The sequence below is a fragment of the Triticum urartu genome, chromosome 4A, assembly GCF_056163025.1.
Source record: "Triticum urartu cultivar PI428250 chromosome 4A, HENAU_Tu73, whole genome shotgun sequence".
NCBI lineage: Eukaryota > Viridiplantae > Streptophyta > Magnoliopsida > Poales > Poaceae > Triticum > Triticum urartu.
The window spans coordinates 87,002,660-87,022,326 of NC_141876.1; the positions used below are offsets into that span (position 1 = coordinate 87,002,660).

The 19,667-nt window shown below is 43.8% G+C and overlaps 1 protein-coding gene and 1 pseudogene across 1 annotated transcript; both read left to right on the forward strand.

Moving 5' to 3' along the window:
- The first annotated feature begins 3,303 nt into the window (after positions 1–3,303).
- On the forward strand, positions 3,304–6,523 carry LOC125550831 (aspartic proteinase Asp1). Its single transcript, XM_048713927.2, has 8 exons — positions 3,304–3,576; positions 3,972–4,089; positions 4,420–4,640; positions 4,727–4,963; positions 5,532–5,670; positions 5,752–5,934; positions 6,026–6,095; positions 6,183–6,523. The coding sequence occupies exons 1-8, from the start codon at positions 3,419–3,421 to the stop codon at positions 6,293–6,295; spliced, it is 1,239 nt and encodes a 412-aa protein (XP_048569884.1). The 5' UTR covers positions 3,304–3,418; the 3' UTR covers positions 6,296–6,523.
- Positions 6,524–8,181: 1,658 nt separating this feature from the next.
- LOC147974900 (uncharacterized) lies at positions 8,182–10,105 on the forward strand (annotated as a pseudogene).
- The last annotated feature ends 9,562 nt before the right edge of the window (positions 10,106–19,667 follow it).

The window sequence follows — 19,667 nt, forward strand, 5'->3', positions numbered from 1 at the left end:
TACGGGCCTTAAGCCGCCTTTGGGTTTTGGGCCCTTTAACAAGCCTACTAAATGAACCGCCATCTTCAACATATTCATGGGCTTGGTTTATGAACCGCCATTGGGATAACCCGGCCCCTCCTGGGCGGGTCATATCCAATAGTCATATCCTCGACAATCATCATCTTCACCACCAAAGGAGACTTAAGTACATGGGTATAGGCACTCCCCTTGGCTTGTGCCAAGCTTGGGGGATGTGTCCCAGTATCGTATCATCATCACTTTCATTACCTTTACCTATCTTAGTTCAATCTTTAGTTATCTTTTGAATTAGTTGAATAAAAGTTTAGCATGGTTTATTTTTGAGTTTTAGTTCTCGTAATCCATCTATCCATGTAATCGAGTGAGAGTTATATAATAAAGTTTAGTTTGAGTTTTTTCTTCTTTACTTTTATGTTTCAATCAAAATAAAAGAAAATAATGAAAAAGATCAGATCATATGCTAATCTTATGTTAAGTAATGACATCACATAAGGAAAAGTATAAGTAAAAGTATAAGTGGTAAAATTTATTAGAGATCGACAAACATAGCATTGGTCAATGATGCAATTCATGAAAGAATTAATAAGGGGAGAGAAGGTTCACATGCAAATACACTATCTTGGACATATTTTATGATTGTGAGTCCCCATCAAATATTATATGCCAAAATTGTTGATGTTGGACAAGGAAGACAAGTAATGATTTATGTTTGTTCATATTCACATAGAAGTTATATTGTCATAGATCCTTCAACATGTGGTGCTTGCTCAATATCTTTGCTAACCAAAAATCCGCACTAAGTAGAGATACTACTTGTGCATCCGAAAACCTTAAACTCAAAATCTTGTTTTGAGAGTCCATCATACCTACCTATGGATTGAGTAAGATCCTTCAAGTAAGTTGTCATCGGTGCAAAAGGGCAATAAAAATTGCTTCTAAATGTGTTGGATCATTTAGTGTAAGAGAAAATTGAGCGTTGTACGAACTTGTGATGGAAAAGTAATAAAAGCGAAGGACTGCATAATAAAGGTTGCTATCATAAGGGGCAATATAACATGACGTTCTTTTGCACTAAGATATTGAGCATACAAACCAAAAAGCGCATGACAACCTCTGCTTCCCTCTGCGAAGGGCCTATTATTACTTTATGTATTTACTTTCAGGCAATAGTCAAAGTATTCTTCCCTCTTCCTTTTTATTTTCTCTTTCTGCAAGCATCATGTGGTGAGAAAAGATCTAGGCACATATATCCAGTTGGATGTAGGTGAGCATGAATTATTATTGTTGACATCACCCTCGAGGTGAATACGTTGGGAGGCGAAACTTTAAGCCTCTATCTTTCTATGTGTCTAGTTGAAACTCTTTGCTCATGGGTATACAATGAGTGTTAGCAATCATATAAGATTAAATGACGGTTGAGTATGTGGACTTGCCAAAAGGCTCCGATACAAGACCCTTCTGGAAATATAATGAATTGTAATTGCAAGGTTGACTGAGAACATAGAGTGTTGGTTTTCAATAGAGTTTATGCTTTTACTTCGTTGTTGTGATGAATTGTCACTTCTTCATGAGAAGTTATGTGATAAAGTTTGTTGCTGTTATAATAAGCACGATGATACTATGTCTTTATTTTGTTTCTATCTACACCTCTCTCTCTAACCATGTGGGTATGTTTTTCGATATCGGTTTTTCGCTTGAGGACAAGCAAGGTCTAAGCTTGGGGGAGTTGATACATCCATTTAGCATCATATCTTCCTACTGTTATTTATAATGTTTTGATGCATAATAATGCTTTATTGAGTAATTATAATGATTTTTCTCTCATAATATGCAAGGTTCACACAAAGAGAGAGAATATCGGCAACTAGAATTCTGGACCTGAAACAACTACGTCAGGGCACCTATTCTGCACATCTCCAAATGAGCTGAAAATTTACGAAGAATTATTTTGGAATATATGAAAAATACTGGAGCAAATAACTACCAGAGGGGGGCCACCTAGTGAGCACAAGACACCAGGGCGCGCCCTAGTGGGTTGTGCTCAGCCCAGCCCACCTCCGGTGCCCATATTCTGGTATATAGGTCATTTTGACCTAGAAAAATAAATAAGGAGAGGACTTTCAGGATGAAGCGCCGCCGTCTCGAGGTGGAACTTGGGCAGGAGCACTTTTGCCCTTCGGCGGAGCGATTCCGCCGGTGGAACTTCCCTCTTGGAGGGGGAATCGAAGCCATCGTCATCACCAATAATCCTTTCATCTTTGGGAGGGCAATCTTCATCAACATCTTCAACAACAATATCTCCTCTCAAACCCTAGTTCATTGTCGCTAGGTGATCCACGGACATCGCTGTAATTTTTGTACTATCATGATTAAAGATGAATAGATTGAAAGTTTCTCAAAAAAAAGTCAGATGTGTGGTGCGCATAAACGTCTTGTACCCTAGAAAATGTTGTGCAAATTTTAGACAGGCTTGTCCCTCTTAGTCACGCCAAGGCCATTTAAAAAGAGAAGTGAAAACGACATCAGACCATCAATAGGACTGAAAGCTACAAGCAAGTGATGGTCTGATTACTTAACACGGCGTCTCTCCGTGTTAGTTTACGCGACATGATAGCAACTCAAGTCTCGGCTCAAAGTCTTTTGGTCGTTGGTCTCCATTTTTAGGTGAAGAAAATGCAAGGAAAATTATCCACTAGTCCACACGGAATTAAAACCAGAGTCCAATACATATATACTGTACCTTTACTCCTTTAGCATCTTACACACAAATTTTCATGTTTGACGTAAAAACAAATTAGTATACAATGGAAGTATGTCAAACTCAATATAAATCACAATGTGTGTATTTTTGTATGTATACGGCGTAGGGTTTGCCTGAATTTTCAGGCAGATTGAATATCCAGCGAATGTCAGATTTTCAGATATGACAATTGGAATTTTTTTAATGATAAATTATGTTAGCTGAGGATGGCAAGTTTAGTTGATGCATAGCAAATCCTCATCAGTTCAATTTTTTTTTATTTTTTGCCAGAAATTATCATGCTCGTCAACTAAATTTGCCATCTGCGCGGCAATATAAATTTCCAGGAAAAACGTATTTGCCATGCCTAAAACTCTGATATCATATTGTTAACATTACTGAAAAAAGAATCTCCCTTTTTCTAGCCAATAAATAAATAAAATTAAAAACAAGAGAGAGATAAATGAGTAACCGGGCAGAAGGTTCGACGGAGGCATGGAGCGCGTTCTCCTTCCGCCCACTATAAATACCCCCTCGCGGTCCGCGTTTCCGCTTCCAACCAAAAAACTAGCGCGACAGCTGTTCACACTGCTGACTGCTCCACCCTCGAGCGATCCGTCCGTCCGCCGCCGCCACCTTCCTCCCTCCCCTCCCGCCATGGCGGCCGCCAGGTGGTCCCCGGCCGCCTTCCTCGCACTCCTCCTCCTCCTGCTCCCGTTCGCGCCCAGCCCAGCACGCGCCGCGACGCCGGGGAAGTCCCCGTCGTCCTCGTCCACCGCCGTGTTCCAGCTCCAGGGTGCCGTCTATCCCATCGGGTACGCGGTCTCCTCCCCCCTGCCCTGATCAGATTGGGTTGGTTCTCAGGATATCCCCGGGTTCTGTTCTGTGCGCGCAGAACAGATACGCAGATCTTTGGGGTTTATTTGCAGCTTTGGTTGGTTGGTTTCTGACGAATGCAGAGTCGTCGATCGTCGTCTGCGTGGCTCTGCCGGCGTTGATGTTAATCCCGTCCAAGTAGCCGGCACAAAGTCCAAGAATCCTCTTTGACTTTTGCTCCATGAACTGACTTTTTTCTGTCTATCTATTTATTTACTTTTTGTTCTGAAGATAGGGATCCACTGAACTGTTTTCTGTTTGCATCCTCTGTTTATTTTCTCATCAGTTCTTTCAGGATTTGTTTGTTCAGAAATTTTCTGTGCCGTTTCTGCAGGCATTATCATGTCACCATGAATATTGGGGACCCGGCCAAGCCTTACTTCCTGGACGTCGACACCGGCAGCGACCTCAGCTGGCTGCAATGCGACGCCCCCTGCCAAAGCTGCAACAAGGTGCACTACGCCTCAATGTTATATCTTACGTACCTAATTGCTTGAGTTGCACGGAGAATTCAACTCCAGTATTCAAGTTCATAGCTTTTCTTTCTGCCACTTGATTTAGTTCAAGAATTGGTCTCTCTTCTGTGTTAAGATTGTGATCTTTTCCGTCAAAACATAATAATATTGTGATATTTTCTTGCTTGGTTTGCATCAAAGTCACTGATTATCCTAATCCACGACTGGCTTAATTCTAGTCCCAGATTTGATGTGGAATGCAGGCCTTGTTTTTTTTTCCATTCCACAAGGTTTTGTGATTGATTTTCTTCCTGATTGTTGTTGTAGGTGCCACACCCATGGTACAAGCCAACAAAGAACAAGATTGTTCCCTGTGCAGCTTCGCTCTGCACTAGTTTGAGCCCTAACAAGAAATGCGCCGTACCACAGCAATGTGATTACCAGATCAAGTACACGGACAAGGCAACTTCACTCGGCGTGCTCATCGCTGACAACTTCACACTGTCCCTGAGGAATTCATCCACTGTCCGTGCCAACCTCACCTTTGGGTAATAATATATGCCAATTTATGTTACATTGACTCGTTATTGGTGTTTTAGTTCCGTTCTTGATGTTTTATTGCTTCTCTTTTCAGCTGTGGATATGATCAGCAAGTGGGAAAGAATGGCGCAGTGCAGGCGGCGACGGACGGCTTGCTTGCGCTTGGGAAAGGATCAGTTAGCCTGCTCTCGCAGCTCAAGCAGCAAGGGATTACCAAGAATGTTCTTGGCCATTGCTTCAGCACGAATGGAGGAGGCTTCCTCTTCTTCGGGGATGATATCGTACCCACCTCGCGTGTAACTTGGGTTCCCATGGCTCGTACCACATATGGGTAAGAATGCATTGTTCTTAACATTTTGATAAAATGTGTTGTCAATTGCAAATCATGGATTTATTTTAGTCTAAGAATTAGGCTACATTGGTATTTGGTTGATTTCTTGATCACCAGTGACATGGCATGGACCTAATAAAATGGCCCTATTGCTGAAACAACATGACAACGTAAAAATTAATAAATTTGGAAGCTATCCTTATCTTTTTGTGCTTTGTAGCTACAGGAGGGTAAAAAAAATCATCAACTTCACATGACAACTCAGTGATAATGCTCGTGTACAGTTGATTGCAACCCTGTTGAATGTTTTCAGTCTATCATTGAGCAGTGTATTTCATATTAATATCAATAAACTACAATAATAATTCAGAAAAAGGGTAAAAACTTTAGCGTCTTAAAACATGTTAGCTCAGACTCTCTCTTTTTTGCTGGGAACTCAGACCACCTGAACTGAATGCCTGTACCTTATATAGGATTTGCATTCCGTGTCAACAGAAAGTTTTGTAAACTGTATAAGGTTTCAGTAAGACCTTTTGGCTTCACACGTTATACAATATTTTATTTTCAGGAATTACTACTCACCTGGCTCAGGAACACTGTACTTCGACCGACGCTCGCTAGGGGTGAAGCCAATGGAGGTGGTATTTGACAGCGGTAGTACCTACACCTACTTTGCGGCCCAACCATACCAAGCAACTGTTTCTGCGGTAGATTTCAAACACAGTTCATTTTAACTGCCATGAATTTGAAGAAAGAAACAGTTAATCAATCGGATACTTGTCTTGTAGCTCAAAGCTGGTCTCAGCAAGTCACTTAAAGAAGTCTCAGATGTCAGTCTGCCTCTTTGCTGGAAAGGGCAGAAGGTATTCAAATCTGTGTCAGAAGTCAAGAACGATTTCAAGTCACTGTTCTTGAGCTTTGGCAAGAATTCTGTCATGGAGATCCCTCCGGAAAACTACCTCATTGTCACTGTAAGCGTTCGATAACCCAACTTACAGTAATTTTACCAAACATTTTACTGAAAAAATGAAAGCTAAAATGTTCTCGTCTTTTTTGTGCCAGAAATATGGGAATGTGTGCTTAGGTATCCTTGATGGTACGGCTGCTAAACAGACATTCAACATAATTGGAGGTATAAATTCATACACACAGTACCCAGTTTCTAAAATTAGGATATCTGGGATCTTGTAATAATTGCAGTTGATCTTCTATTCTGTAGACATCACAATGCAGGATCAGATGATAATTTATGACAATGAGAAAGGGCAGCTTGGATGGATCCGTGGGTCATGCAGTAGAAGCTCTAAGTCTATTATGTCTAACTTTCCATGATCATTAATCAGATCCAAATCATTAACCTGTCCGTTCAAACACTGGCTGCACCTCAAGCACTATAGGGTGCCATCCAAATAAAAGTACTGTGTGTTGTAGTGTATTAACATGAGCCTGAGGAAAATGAGGCAGAAAGGAGAGGAGAAGAGCCATGCAGATGTAGGCAGATAAAGTTACTGATATGTATTCTCCTCCTGTTCATAATGAAATGAAGTCTATATTTTACCATCTCCTTTTACTTGCAGCTCTATCTTTCTATATGCAAGTATACGGTGCTTGCGTGCTTCAAATGTTGCAGAACTGAATGCTGCACATAGTGGACGACTTAAATAAATCATACCTGCACATACCGAGCTATATGGAGCTATCCTGCATTAACTGTTTATACTGAGGAATTGCACGTGCTGACATATACTACTTCTAACATTGAACGCAAATCATACCAAGAGTTGTGTTCTGATCACGCGGTCTCTTACAAGAAGAAAAAGAATAAGATGCAGGTTCAAATTTGCACAGATCACGGTTCAGCTGTTTTGAGTTTGAATAATGACAGAGAATATATATACTAAACTATCTGATGGCGCATGCTTAACATTGTAGACATTCCAACTGCTGGTATGAAAATTCCACTTCAAATGGGAGGTTCATTCAGTTGTAACCGTATACCGTAATAGCCTTGCCAGTTTCTCTAGGATATTACTAGCAATAGCTTGCTTAGCACATTTCTCTTTTAATAGCAAGACAAGATGCCCCCTCCGTTAAGTTTAACTATTATCAAATAGCTGTTGCTTTATTTTGCAATGTAGCACTGTATATCTTTATAATGTGAGCCAAACTGAGAGTAGAAAATGACAGAAAAGGGAGAATGTTTCTAAATACAATGAATTATTCGAGGTGAGATACAAGCCAGTTGCAACTATCTAACTGAATGCCGTTACTGTCACCCAAATAAAGTCTGTACTGTCTTAACATGCCTGGCCAAAATGAGGGATGAATAGAAACAAAGATGAGTGTGTAGAGACAAATGTAAGTTACTTGTATGCTCTTCCTGTTCATAATAAGACGGAATCCTTACTCTTGCATCCCATTTACTTGAATCTTTTAAAAATTGATACACAATATATCTGATTCTTGCATGCTTTTCAATTTTACTGAAAGAGTGTCATGCTTTTTAACGGACTCGGAACTGAATGTTCCACTGGATCAGGCAGGTAGCATTGTGAGTAGGTCTTGTCTAATCATATTTATCTTTTTATAGCATGATGCTTGCTTCTGTTAGAGTTATAATATAAGTCATGTACCCCTTTGTATTTATCCCATTGTATAAAGGGTTTCCTGCATATGTTTCACACCTGTACATGTATATATATCGGCCTATGGCCTCATGGGAATACAAGTTGCATATTCCTAACATGGTATTAGAGCCTTAGAGTTTCTTTTTAGCACGCGCAACTCGTGCTCTCGATCCAATCTCCCGTCCACGCAGCCGCTGCCGTTCGTCTCTTGGCCGGCGCTGCTCTCCGGTGCCTTCACCACCGCAGGTCAACCCTGCTCTTGGGCCGTCGCAGCTCCCGTCAGCAGGTCCGCCCGAGCGATCCCGAGCGATCACCTTCCGGACGACCGCTTCATCCCCGCGCCCCGAGCCGACGGTGGACAAGGCTGCTCCAGATCCATCGATCCCGTCAGCAACTCCCGTACGACCGCTTTCCATCGATCTACTTCCGGCCGAGCGCTCCAGATCCATCGAGGTGGCGCAGTTCGAGGGGTTCGAGGGCTCCACGATCTACTTCCCGGACGACCGCTTCGACAAGGCTGCAGTCTCGTTCCCAGCCGGCCCTAAGCGACGGGGCCCTGATCTCCTGCTCCCGCTGATCTCTGCCTAAAAAAAATGTCTGCTGCATCGGGCTATGTTGCTGTCCCTCGCTCTCCGGTGATCTTCGATGGTACTAACTACACTGAGTTCACTGGCTTCATGCGCATTCACATGCGTGGCATCCGTCTCTGGGGTGTTCTTTCTGGCGAGGTCTGTTGTCCGCCACGTCCGATTCCTCTGGTGGCTCCTATTCCGCCGACTCCACCGGTTCTTCCTCCGGATGCTAATCAGGCCGCCAAGGATGCGGCTAAGCTTGCTGATGAGGCTGCTGATCGTGCTTATGATGAGAGGGTTTTGGCTTATGAGGAGGCTCTTCAGACGTATCATGGTGCTCTGTCTGTTTACACCCAATGGCTTGATGATGATGCTCGTGCTGCAGCTGTTCTCACTGCTAGTGTTCTGCCTCAGTTTGCTTCTGAGTTTCTGGGTCTTCCTACTGTCTTTGAGATGTGGACCCGTCTTCGTCAGCGCTATCAGCCCTCTGGTGATGCCTTATACCTTTCTGTGGTCCGTCAGGAGCATGCTCTTCAGCAGGGTGACTCTACTGTTGATGACTTCTATGCACAGAGTTCTGCTATCTGGCGCCAGCTTGATTCTCTCCTCAGTGCTGGTTGTCGTACTTGCCCATGTTGCCAGGCTGTCTAGGCCAATTTGGAGTTTCATCGCGTCTATGAGTTCCTGTCTCGGCTCCGTAAGGAGTTTGAGCCCCGGCGTGCTCAGTTGTTTGCTCGTGGCCGTATTTCTCTCATGGAGGCGCTTTCTGAGATTCGTGCTGAGGAGACTCGCTTACGTGGTGCTGGTTTGCTGGAGGTTCCCTCTGTGCTCGCTACTCGTGCTCCTACGCCACCTGCTGCACCGACCCCTTCTCGCTCGAGTGCTCCGCCGCTCTTGCCCACTCCTTCTGGAGGCTCAGGTCGCCCCCGTCCACATTGCGACTATTGCAACAATGATGGTCATCTTGAGTCTCAGTGCTACACGAAGAAGAAACACCTGCGCAAGGCGCGATCATCATCTTCAGGGACTTCGTCATCTACCTCGACAGCTTCAGCCATTGCTTTGACTGACTAGGATATTCTGAGACTTAAGCGTCTGCTCGAGGCTTCAGGTTCTTCCTCGACGGGTACTGCTGGTTCTGTGACTGATGCTTCCCGCACTGAGCAATCACCCTCTACACAGTCAGGTACATCCCCATGGGTTCTGGACTCTGGAGCTTCTTTTCATATGTCTTCTCATTCTTCCACTTTGTCCTCTCTTCGATCACTGGATTCTCCTGTTCATGTCTTCACTGCTGATGGTACTCCACTTTCTGTTGCTAGTAGAGGCAATCTTACCACTCCTTCTTATTCTATTCCTGATGTTGCTCATGTTCCTCGACTTACCATGAATCTGTTTTCTGCTGGTCAACTTACTGATTCTGGTTGTCGCGTCATCCTTGACGTTGACTCTTGTTCTGTCCAGGACCGTCGCACGCACACTCTGGTTGGGGCTGGCCCTCGCCACCGTGATTCTCAGGGTCTTTGGGAGTTGGACTGGCTTCATGTTCCTTCCGCTGCCACCACCATCGCCAGTTCTTCCGCTTCTGTCGCCTCCGTTACTGGTTCCTTCCAGCAGTGGCATCATCAACTTGGTCATCTGTGTGGTTCTCGGTTGTCTTCTTTAGTTCGTCGAGGTCTTCTGGGGTCTGTCTCAGGAGATGTCTCTTTAGAGTGTCAGGGTTGTCGTCTTGGCAAGCAGATTCAGTTACCATATTCACATAGTGAGTCAGTGTCCAAGCGTCCTTTCGATTTAGTCCATTCTGATGTATGGGGTCCGGCCCCTTTCGCTTCGAAAGGTGGTCATAAATACTATATTATTTTCATAGATGATTTCTCTCGTTACACATGGCTTTATTTCATGACTTCTCATTCTGAGGTGTTGTCTATTTATAAGCATTTTGCTGCCATGGTTCATACTCGGTTCTCTTCACCCATTCGTGTTTTTCGTGCTGACTCCGCTGGCGAGTATATCTCTAAGATGTTGCGTGGTGTTCTTGCTGAGCAAGGGACTCTCTCTCAATTCTCTTGTCCTGGTGCTCATGCTCAGAATGGTGAGGCTGAGTGAAAGCATCGACATCTTCTTGAGACAGCTCCTGCCTCATTTTTGGGCTGAGGCCGTCTCCACATCCACCTATCTTATCAATATACAGCCTTCCGCTACTCTACAGGGTGGTGTTCCTTTCGAGTGACTTTTTGATCGTTCTCCCGATTATTCGATGCTTCGCTCGTTTGGTTGTGTTTGCTATGTTCTTCTTGCCCCTCGCAAACGCACCAAACTGACCGCTCAGTCTGTTGAGTGTGTCTTCTTAGGCTACAGTGATGAGCATAAGGGCTATCGTTGTTGGGATCCTATCGGTCGTCGAATGCGTATCTCTCGAGACGTGACTTTTGATGAGTCGCGTCCCTTCTACCCACGCCCATCTTCCTCGACTTTTTCAGTGTAGGATATCTCTTTCCTCACTTTTCCTGACTCACCTATCACCCCCGTCGAGCCTGTACCTCTCCGTTCCACTTCCTCTCCTTCTCCACCTCTAGTTGATTTGCAGCCACCATCCTCCCCGGTCTCCTCGCCTAGCATGTCACCGGGTTCTCCACCTTCATCTCCGGTGACTTCCTCCCCGGTCTCCTCTCCCAGCATGTCACCGGATTCTACACCTTCATCTCCGGTGACTTCTTCGTCGCCACCCCCCCAATTCTACCTTGACGATTCCTCCTTCTATTATTCCATCTTTTCCTCAGCATTACACTCGTCGTCCACGACCAGTCGATGCCTCTGTGGATGAGTCGTCATCTTCCTCTCAGCCTACTTATGGCTTGCGTTCTCGTCCTCGTCCGCCTGTTTATCGCTTTGGATTTCCCACCGCTGGTGCTGCTGTTCTTGAGCCGACTTCTTACCGTCAGGCTATTGTTCATCCTGAATGGCAGTTTGCGATGGCAGAGGAGATTGCTGCTCTTGAACGCACTGGTACCTGGGATCTTGTTTCTCTTCCTCCCGGAGTCCGTCCGATCACTTGTAAGTGGGTCTACAAGGTTAAGACTCGCTCCGATGGTTCTCTTGAGCGTCACAAAGCTCGTCTTGTGGCTCGTGGTTTTCAGCAGGAGCACGGTCATGATTATGACGAGACTTTTGCTCCTGTGGCCCATATGACCACTGTTCGTACACTTCTTGCCGTTGCCTCTGCACGCCACTTGTCTATATGGTGAGCTGCGTGAGGAGGTGTACATGCAGCCACCACCTGGGTATTCTGTTCCTGATGGCATGGTATGTCGTCTTCGTCGCTCTCTCTATGGCCTTAAGCAAGCCCCTCGCGCCTGGTTTGAGCGCTTTGCCTCTGTGATCACTGCTGCTGGTTTTTCAGCAAGTGCTCATGATCCAGCATTGTTTATTCACCTTTCTCCTCGTGGTCGGACTCTTCTTCTTCTCTATGTTGATGACTGAAGGAAATATGCCCTAGAGGCAATAATAAAGTTATTATTTATTTCCTTATATCATGATAAATGTTTATTATTCATGCTAGAATTGTATTAACCGGAAACATAATACATGTGTGAATACATAGACAAACAGAGTGTCACTAGTATGCATTTACTTGACTAGCTCGTTAATCAAAGATGGTTATGTTTCCTAACCATGGACAAAGAGTTGTTATTTGATTAACGGGATCACATCATTAGGTGAATGATCTGATTGACATGACCCATTCCATTAGCTTAGCACCCGATCGTTTAGTATGTTGCTATTGCTTTCTTCATGACTTATACATGTTCCTATGACTATGAGATTATGCAACTCCCGTTTGCCGGAAGAACACTTTGTGTGCTACCAAACGTCACAACGTAACTGGGTGATTATAAAGGTGCTCTACAGGTGTCTCCAAAGGTACATGTTGGGTTGGCGTATTTCGAGATTAGGATTTGTCACTCCGATTGTCGGAGAGGTATCTCTGGGCCCTCTCGGTAATGCACATCACATAAGCCTTGCAAGCATTGCAACTAATGAGTTAGTTGTGAGATGATGTATTACGAAACGAGTAAAGAGACTTGCCGGTAACGAGATTGAACTAGGTATTGAGATACCGATGATCGAATCTCGGGCAAGTAACATACCGATGACAAAGGGAACAACGTATGTTGTTATGCGGTCTGACCGATAAAGATCTTCGTAGAATATGTAGGAACCAATATGAGCATCCAGGTTCCGCTATTGGTTATTGACCGGAGACGTGTCTCGGTCATGTCTACATTGTTCTCGAACCGTAGGGTCCGCACGCTTAACGTTACGATGACAGTTTCATTATGAGTTTATGTATTTTGATGTACCGAAGCTTGTTCGGAGTCCCGGATGTGATCATGGACATGACGAGGAGTCTCAAAATGGTCGAGACATAAAGATCCATATATTGGAAGCCTATATTTGGATATCGGAATCGTTCCGGGTGAAATCGGGATTTTACCGGAGTACCGGGGGGTTACCGGAACCCCCCCGGGGGTTATTGGGCCTACATGGGCCCTAAGGGAGAAGAGGAAAGGAGGCAAGAGGTGGCCGCGCGCGCCTCCCATCCCTAGTCTGAATAGGACAAGGAGAGGGGGGCGGCGCCCCCCCTTTCCTTTCCCTCTTCCTCCTCTTTCCCACTTCTCCTTCTCCAACTAGGAAAGAAGGGAGTCCTACTCCTGGTGGGAGTAGGACTCCCCCTTAGCGCGCCCTCCTTGGCCGGCCGCCCCCTCCCCTTGGCTCCTTTATATACGGGGGCAGGGGGCATCCTAGAACACATAAGTTGATCTTCGTGATCGTTCCTTAGCCGTGTGCGGTACCCCCCTCCACCATATTCCACCTCGGTCATATTGTAGCGGTGCTTAGGCAAAGCCCTGCGACGGTTGAACATCAAGATCGTCACCACGCCGTCGTGCTGACGGAACTCCTCCCCGAAGCTTTGCTGGATCGGAGCCCGGGGAGCGTCATCGAGTTGAACGTGTGCCAAGAACTCGGAGGTGCCGGAGTAATAGTGCTTGGATCGGTTGGACCGGGAAGACGTACGACTACTTCCTCTACGTTGCGTCAACACTTCCGCTGTCGGTCTACAAGGGTACGTAGATCACACTCTCCCCTCGTTGCTATGCATCACCATGTTCTTGCGTGTGCGTAGGAAATTTTTTGAAATTACTACGTTCCCCAACAGTGGCATCCGAGCCTAAGTTTTATGGTTTGATGTTATATGCACGAGTAGAACACAAGTGAGTTGTGGGCGATATAAGTCATACTGCTTACCAGCATGTCATACTTTGGTTCGGCGGTATTGTTGGATGAAGCGGCCCGGACCGACATTACGCGTACGCTTACGCGAGACTGGTTCTACCACTGTGCTTTGCACACAGGTGACTGGCGGGTGTCAGTTTCTCCAACTTTAGTTGAACCGAGTGTGGCTACGCCCGGTCCTTGCGAAGGTTAAAACAACACCAACTTGACAAACTATCGTTGTGGTTTTGATGCGTAGGTAAGATTGGTTCTTGCTTAAGCCCGTAGCAGCCACGTAAAACTTGCAACAAACAAAGTAGAGGACGTCTAACTTGTTTTTGCAGGGCATGTTGTGATGTGATATGGTCAAGGCATGATGCTAAATTTTATTGTATGAGATGATCATGTTTTGTAACCAAGTTATCGGCAACTGGCAGGAGCCATATGGTTGTCGCTTTATTGTATGCAATGCAATCGCCCTGTAATGCTTTACTTTATCAGTAAGCGGTAGCGATAGTCGTAGAAGCATAAGATTAGCGAGACGACAACGATGCTACCATGGAGATCAAGGTGTCGCGCCGGTGACGTTGGTGATCATGACGGTGCTTCGGAGATGGAGATCACAAGCACAAGATGATGATGGCCATATCATATCACTTATATTGATTGCATGTGATGTTTATCTTTTATGCATCTTATCTTGCTTTGATTGACGGTAGCATTATAAGATGATCTCTCACTAAATTTCAAGATAAAAAGTGTTCTCCCTGAGTATGCACCGTTGCCAAAGTTCGTCGTGCCCAGACACCACGTGATGATCGGGTGTGATAAGCTCTACGTCCATCTACAATGGGTGCAAGCCAGTTTTGCACACGCAGAATACTCAGGTTAAACTTGACGAGCCTAGCATATGTAGATATGGCCTCGGAACACTGAGACCGAAAGGTCGAGCGTGAATCATATAGTAGATGTGATCAACATAGCGATGTTCACCATTGAAAACTACTCCATTTCACGTGATGATCGGTTATGGTTTAGTTGATTTGGATCACGTGATCACTTAGAAGATTAGAGGGATGTCTATCTAAGTGGGAGTTCTTAAGTAATATGATTAAATTGAACTTAAATTTATCATGAACTTAGTCCTGGTAGTATTTTGCATATCATGTTGTAGATCAATAGCTCGCGTTGTTGCTTCCTTGTGTTTATTTTGATATGTTCCTAGAGAAAATTGTGTTGAAAGATGTTAGTAGCAATGATGCGGATTGGATCCGTGATCTGAGGTTTATCCTCATTGCTACACAGAAAAATTATGTCCTTGATGCACCGCCAGGTGACAGACCTATTGCAGGAGCAGATGCAGACGTTATGAACGTTTGGCTAGCTCAATATGATGACTACTTGATAGTTTAGTGCACCATGCTTAACGGCTTAGAATCGGGACTTCGAAGACGTTTTGAACGTCATGGACCATATGAGATGTTCCAGGAGTTGAAGTTAATATTTCAAGCAAATACCCGAGTTGAGAGATATGAAGTTTCCAACAAGTTCTATGGCTAAAAGATGGAGGAGAATCGCTCAACTAGTGAGCATGTGCTCAGATTGTCCGGGTACTACAATTACTTGAATCAAGTGGGAGTTAATCTTCCAGATAAAATAGTGATTGAAAAAATTCTCTAGTCGCCATCACCAAGTTAGTAGAACTTCTGATGAACTATAATATGCAAGGGATAACAGAAACGATTCCCAAGCTCTTCGTGATGCTGAAATCAACGAAGGTAGAAATCGAGAAAAACATCAAGTGTTGATGGTAGACAAGACCACTAGTTTCAAGAAAAGGGCAGAGGAAAGAAGGGGAACTTCAAGAAGAACAGCAAGCAAGTTGCTGCTCAAGTGAAGAAGCCCAAGTCTGGTCCTAAGCCTGAGACTAAGTGCTTCTACTGCAAAGGGACTGGTCACTGGAAGCGGAACTACCCCAAGTATTTGGCGGATAAGAAGGATGGCAAGGTGAACAAAGGTATATGTAATATACATGTTATTGATGTGTACCTTACTAGAGCTCGCAGTAGCACCTGGGTATTTGATACTGGTTCTGTTGCTAATATTTGCAACTCGAAACAGGGACTACGGATTAAGCGAACACTGGCAAAGGACGAGGTGACGATGCGCTTGGGAAATGGTTCCAAAGTCGATGTGATCGCGGTCGGCACGCTACCTCTACATCTACCTTCGGGATTAGTATTAGACCTAAAATAATTGTTATTTGGTGCTAGCGTTGAGCATGAACATTATATCTGGATCTTGTTTGATGCGAGACGGTTATTCATTTAAATCGGAGAATAATGGTTGTTCTATTTATATGAGTAATGTCTTTTATGGTCATGCACCCTTGAAAAGTGGTCTATTTTTGATGAATCTCGATAGTAGTGATACACATATTCATAATGTTGAAGCCAAAAGATGCAGAGTTGATAATGATAGTGCAAATTATTTGTGGCACTGCCGTTTAGGTCATATCGATGTAAAGCGCATGAAGAAACTTCATGCTGATGGGCTTTTGAAATCACTTGATTATGAATCAGTTGATGCTTGCGAACCATGCCTCATGGGCAAGATGACTAAGACTCTGTTCTTCGGAACAATGGAGCGAGTAACAGATTTGTTGGAAATCATACATACTGATGTATGTGGTCCGGTGAATATTGAGGCTCGCGACAGGTATCATTATTTTCTGATCTTCACAGATGATTTGAGCAGATATGAGTATATCTACTTGATGAAACATAAGTCTGAAACATTTGAAAAGTTCAAAGAATTTTAGAGTGAAGTGAAAAATCATCGTAACAAGAAAATAAAGTTTCTACGATCTGATCGTAGAGAAGAGTATTTGAGTTACGAGTTTGGCCTTCAGTTAAAAACAATGTGAAATAGTTTCACTACTCACGCCACCTGGAACACCACAATGTAATGGTGTGTCCGAACATCATAACCGTACTTTATTAGATATGGTGCGATTTATGATGTCTCTGACCGATCTACCACTATCGTTGTGGGGTTATGCATTAGAGACAGCTGCATTCACGTTAAATAGGGCACCATCAAAATCCGTTGAGACGACGCCTTATGAACTATGGTTTGGCAAGAAACCAAAGTTGTCGTTTCTTAAAGTTTGGGGCTGCAATGCCTATGTGAAAAAAGTTTCAACCTGATAAGCTCAAACCCAAATCGGAGAAGTGCGTCTTCATAGGATACCAAAAAGAAAATGTTGGGTACACCTTCTATCACAGATCCGAAGGCAAGATATTCGTTGCTTTGAATGGATCCTTTCTAGAGAAGGAATTTCTCTCGAAAGAAGTGAGTGGGAGGAAAGTAGAACTTGATGAGGTAACTGTACTTGCTCCCTTATTGGAAAGTAGTTCATCACAGAAATCTGTTCCTGTGACTACTAGAACGATTAGTGAGGAAGCTAATGATGATGATCATGTAACTTCAGATCAAGTTACTAACGAACCTCGTAGGTAAAACCAGAGTGAGATCCGCACCAGAGTGGTACGGTAATCCAGTTCTGGAGGTCATGTTACTTGACCATGATGAGCCTACGAACTATGAGGAAGCGATGATGAGCCCAGATTCCGCGAAATGGCTTAAGGCCATGAAATCTGAGATGAGATCCGTGTATGAGAACAAAGTATGGACTTTGGTTGACTTGCCCGATGTTCGGCAAGTCATTGAAATTAAATGGATCTTCAAGAGGAAGACGGACGCTGATAGTAGTGTTACTATCTACAAAGCTAGAATTGTCGCAAAAGGTTTTCGACAAGTTCAAGGTGTTGACTACGATAAGAGTTTATCACTCGTATCTATGCTTAAGTCTGTCCGAATCATGTTATCAATTGCCGCATTTTATGAAATCTGGCAAATGGATAAACAAAGCTGCATTCCTTAATGGATTTCTTAAAGAAGAGTTGTATATGATGCAACCAGAAAGTTTTGTCAATCCTAAAAGTGTTAACAAAATATGCAAGCTCCAGCGATCCATCTGTGGACTGATGCAATCATCTCGGATTTGGAATATACGCTTTGATAAGTTGATCAAAGCATATAGTTTTATACAGACTTGCGGTGAAGCCTGCATTTACAAGAAAGTGAGTGGGAGCACTACAGCATTTCTGATAAGTATATGTGTATGACATATTGTTGATCGAAAATAATGTAGAATTATTCTGTAAAGCATAAAGGAGTGTTTGAAAGGATTTTTTCAAAGAAAACCTCGGTGAAGTTGCTTACATATTGAGCATCAAGATCTATAGAGATAGATCAAGACGCTTGATAAGTTTTTTCAATGAGTATATACCTTGACAAGATTTTGAAGTAGTTCAAAATGGAACAGTCAAAGAAAGAATTCTTGCCTGTGTTACAAGGTGTGAAGTTGAGTAAGACTCAAAGCCCGACCACGGCAGAAAATAGAATGAGAATGAAAGTCATTCCCTATGCCTTGGCCATAGGTTCTATAATGTATGCCATGCTGTGTACCAGACCTATTGTATACCCTACACTACTTTTGGCCAGGGAGTACAATAGTGATCTAGGAGTAGATCACTGGACAGCGGTCAAAATTATCCTTACTGGAATAAGGATATGTTTCTCGATTATGGAGGTGACAAAAGGTTCGTCGTAAAGGGTTACGTCGATACAAACTTTGACACTGATCCAGATGATTCTAAGTCTCAATCTGGATGCATATTGAAAGTGGGAGCAATTAGCTAGAGTAGCTCCGTGCAGAGCATTGTTGACATAGATATTTGCAAAATACATACGGATCTGAATATGGTAGACCCGTTGACTAAACTTCTCTCACAGGCAAAACATGATCACACCTTAGTACTCTTTGGGTGTTAATCACATAGCAATGTGAACTAGATATTGACTCTAGTAAACCCTTTGGGTGTTGGTCACATGACGATGTGAACTATGGGTGTTAATCACATGGTGATGTGAATTATTGATGTTAAATCACATGTCGATGTGAACTAGATTATTGACTCTAGTGCAAGTGGGAGACTGAAGGAAATATGCCCTAGAGGCAATAATAAAGTTATTATTTATTTCCTTATATCATGATAAATGTTTATTATTCATGCTAGAATTGTATTAACCGGAAACATAATACATGTGTGAATACATAGACAAACAGAGTGTCACTAGTATGCCTTTACTTGACTAGCTCGTTAATCAAAGATGGTTATGTTTCCTAACCATGGACAAAGAGTTGTTATTTGATTAACGGGATCACATCATTAGGTGAATGATCTGATTGACATGACCCATTCCATTAGCTTAGCACCCGATCGTTTAGTATGTTGCTATTGCTTTCTTCATGACTTATACATGTTCCTATGACTATGAGATTATGCAACTCCCGTTTGCCGGAAGAACACTTTGTGTGCTACCAAACGTCACAACGTAACTGGGTGATTATAAAGGTGCTCTACAAGTGTCTCCAAAGGTACATGTTGGGTTGGCGTATTTCGAGATTAGGATTTGTCACTCCGATTGTCGGAGAGGTATCTCTGGGCCCTCTCGGTAATGCACATCACATAAGCCTTGCAAGCATTGCAACTAATGAGTTAGTTGTGAGATGATGTATTACGAAACGAGTAAAGAGACTTGCCGATAACGAGATTGAACTAGGTATTGAGATACCGACGATCGAATCTCGGGCAAGTAACATACCGATGACAAAGGGAACAACGTATGTTGTTATGCGGTCTGACCGATAAAGATCTTCGTAGAATATGTAGGAACCAATATGAGCATCCAGGTTCCGCTATTGGTTATTGACCGGAGACGTGTCTCGGTCATGTCTACATTGTTCTCGAACCGTAGGGTCCGCACGCTTAACGTTACGATGACAGTTTCATTATGAGTTTATGTATTTTGATGTACCGAAGCTTGTTCGGAGTCCCGGATGTGATCATGGACATGACGAGGAGTCTCGAAATGGTCAATACATAAAGATCGATATATTGGAAGCCTATATTTGGATATCGGAATCGTTTCGGATGAAATCGGGATTTTACCGGAGTACCGGGGGTTACCGGAACCCCCCCGGGGGTTATTGGGCCTACATGGGCCCTAAGGGAGAAGAGGAAAGGAGGCAAGAGGTGGCCGCGCGCCCCTCCCCTCCCTAGTCTGAATAGGACAAGGAGAGGGGGGCGGCGCCCCCCCCCC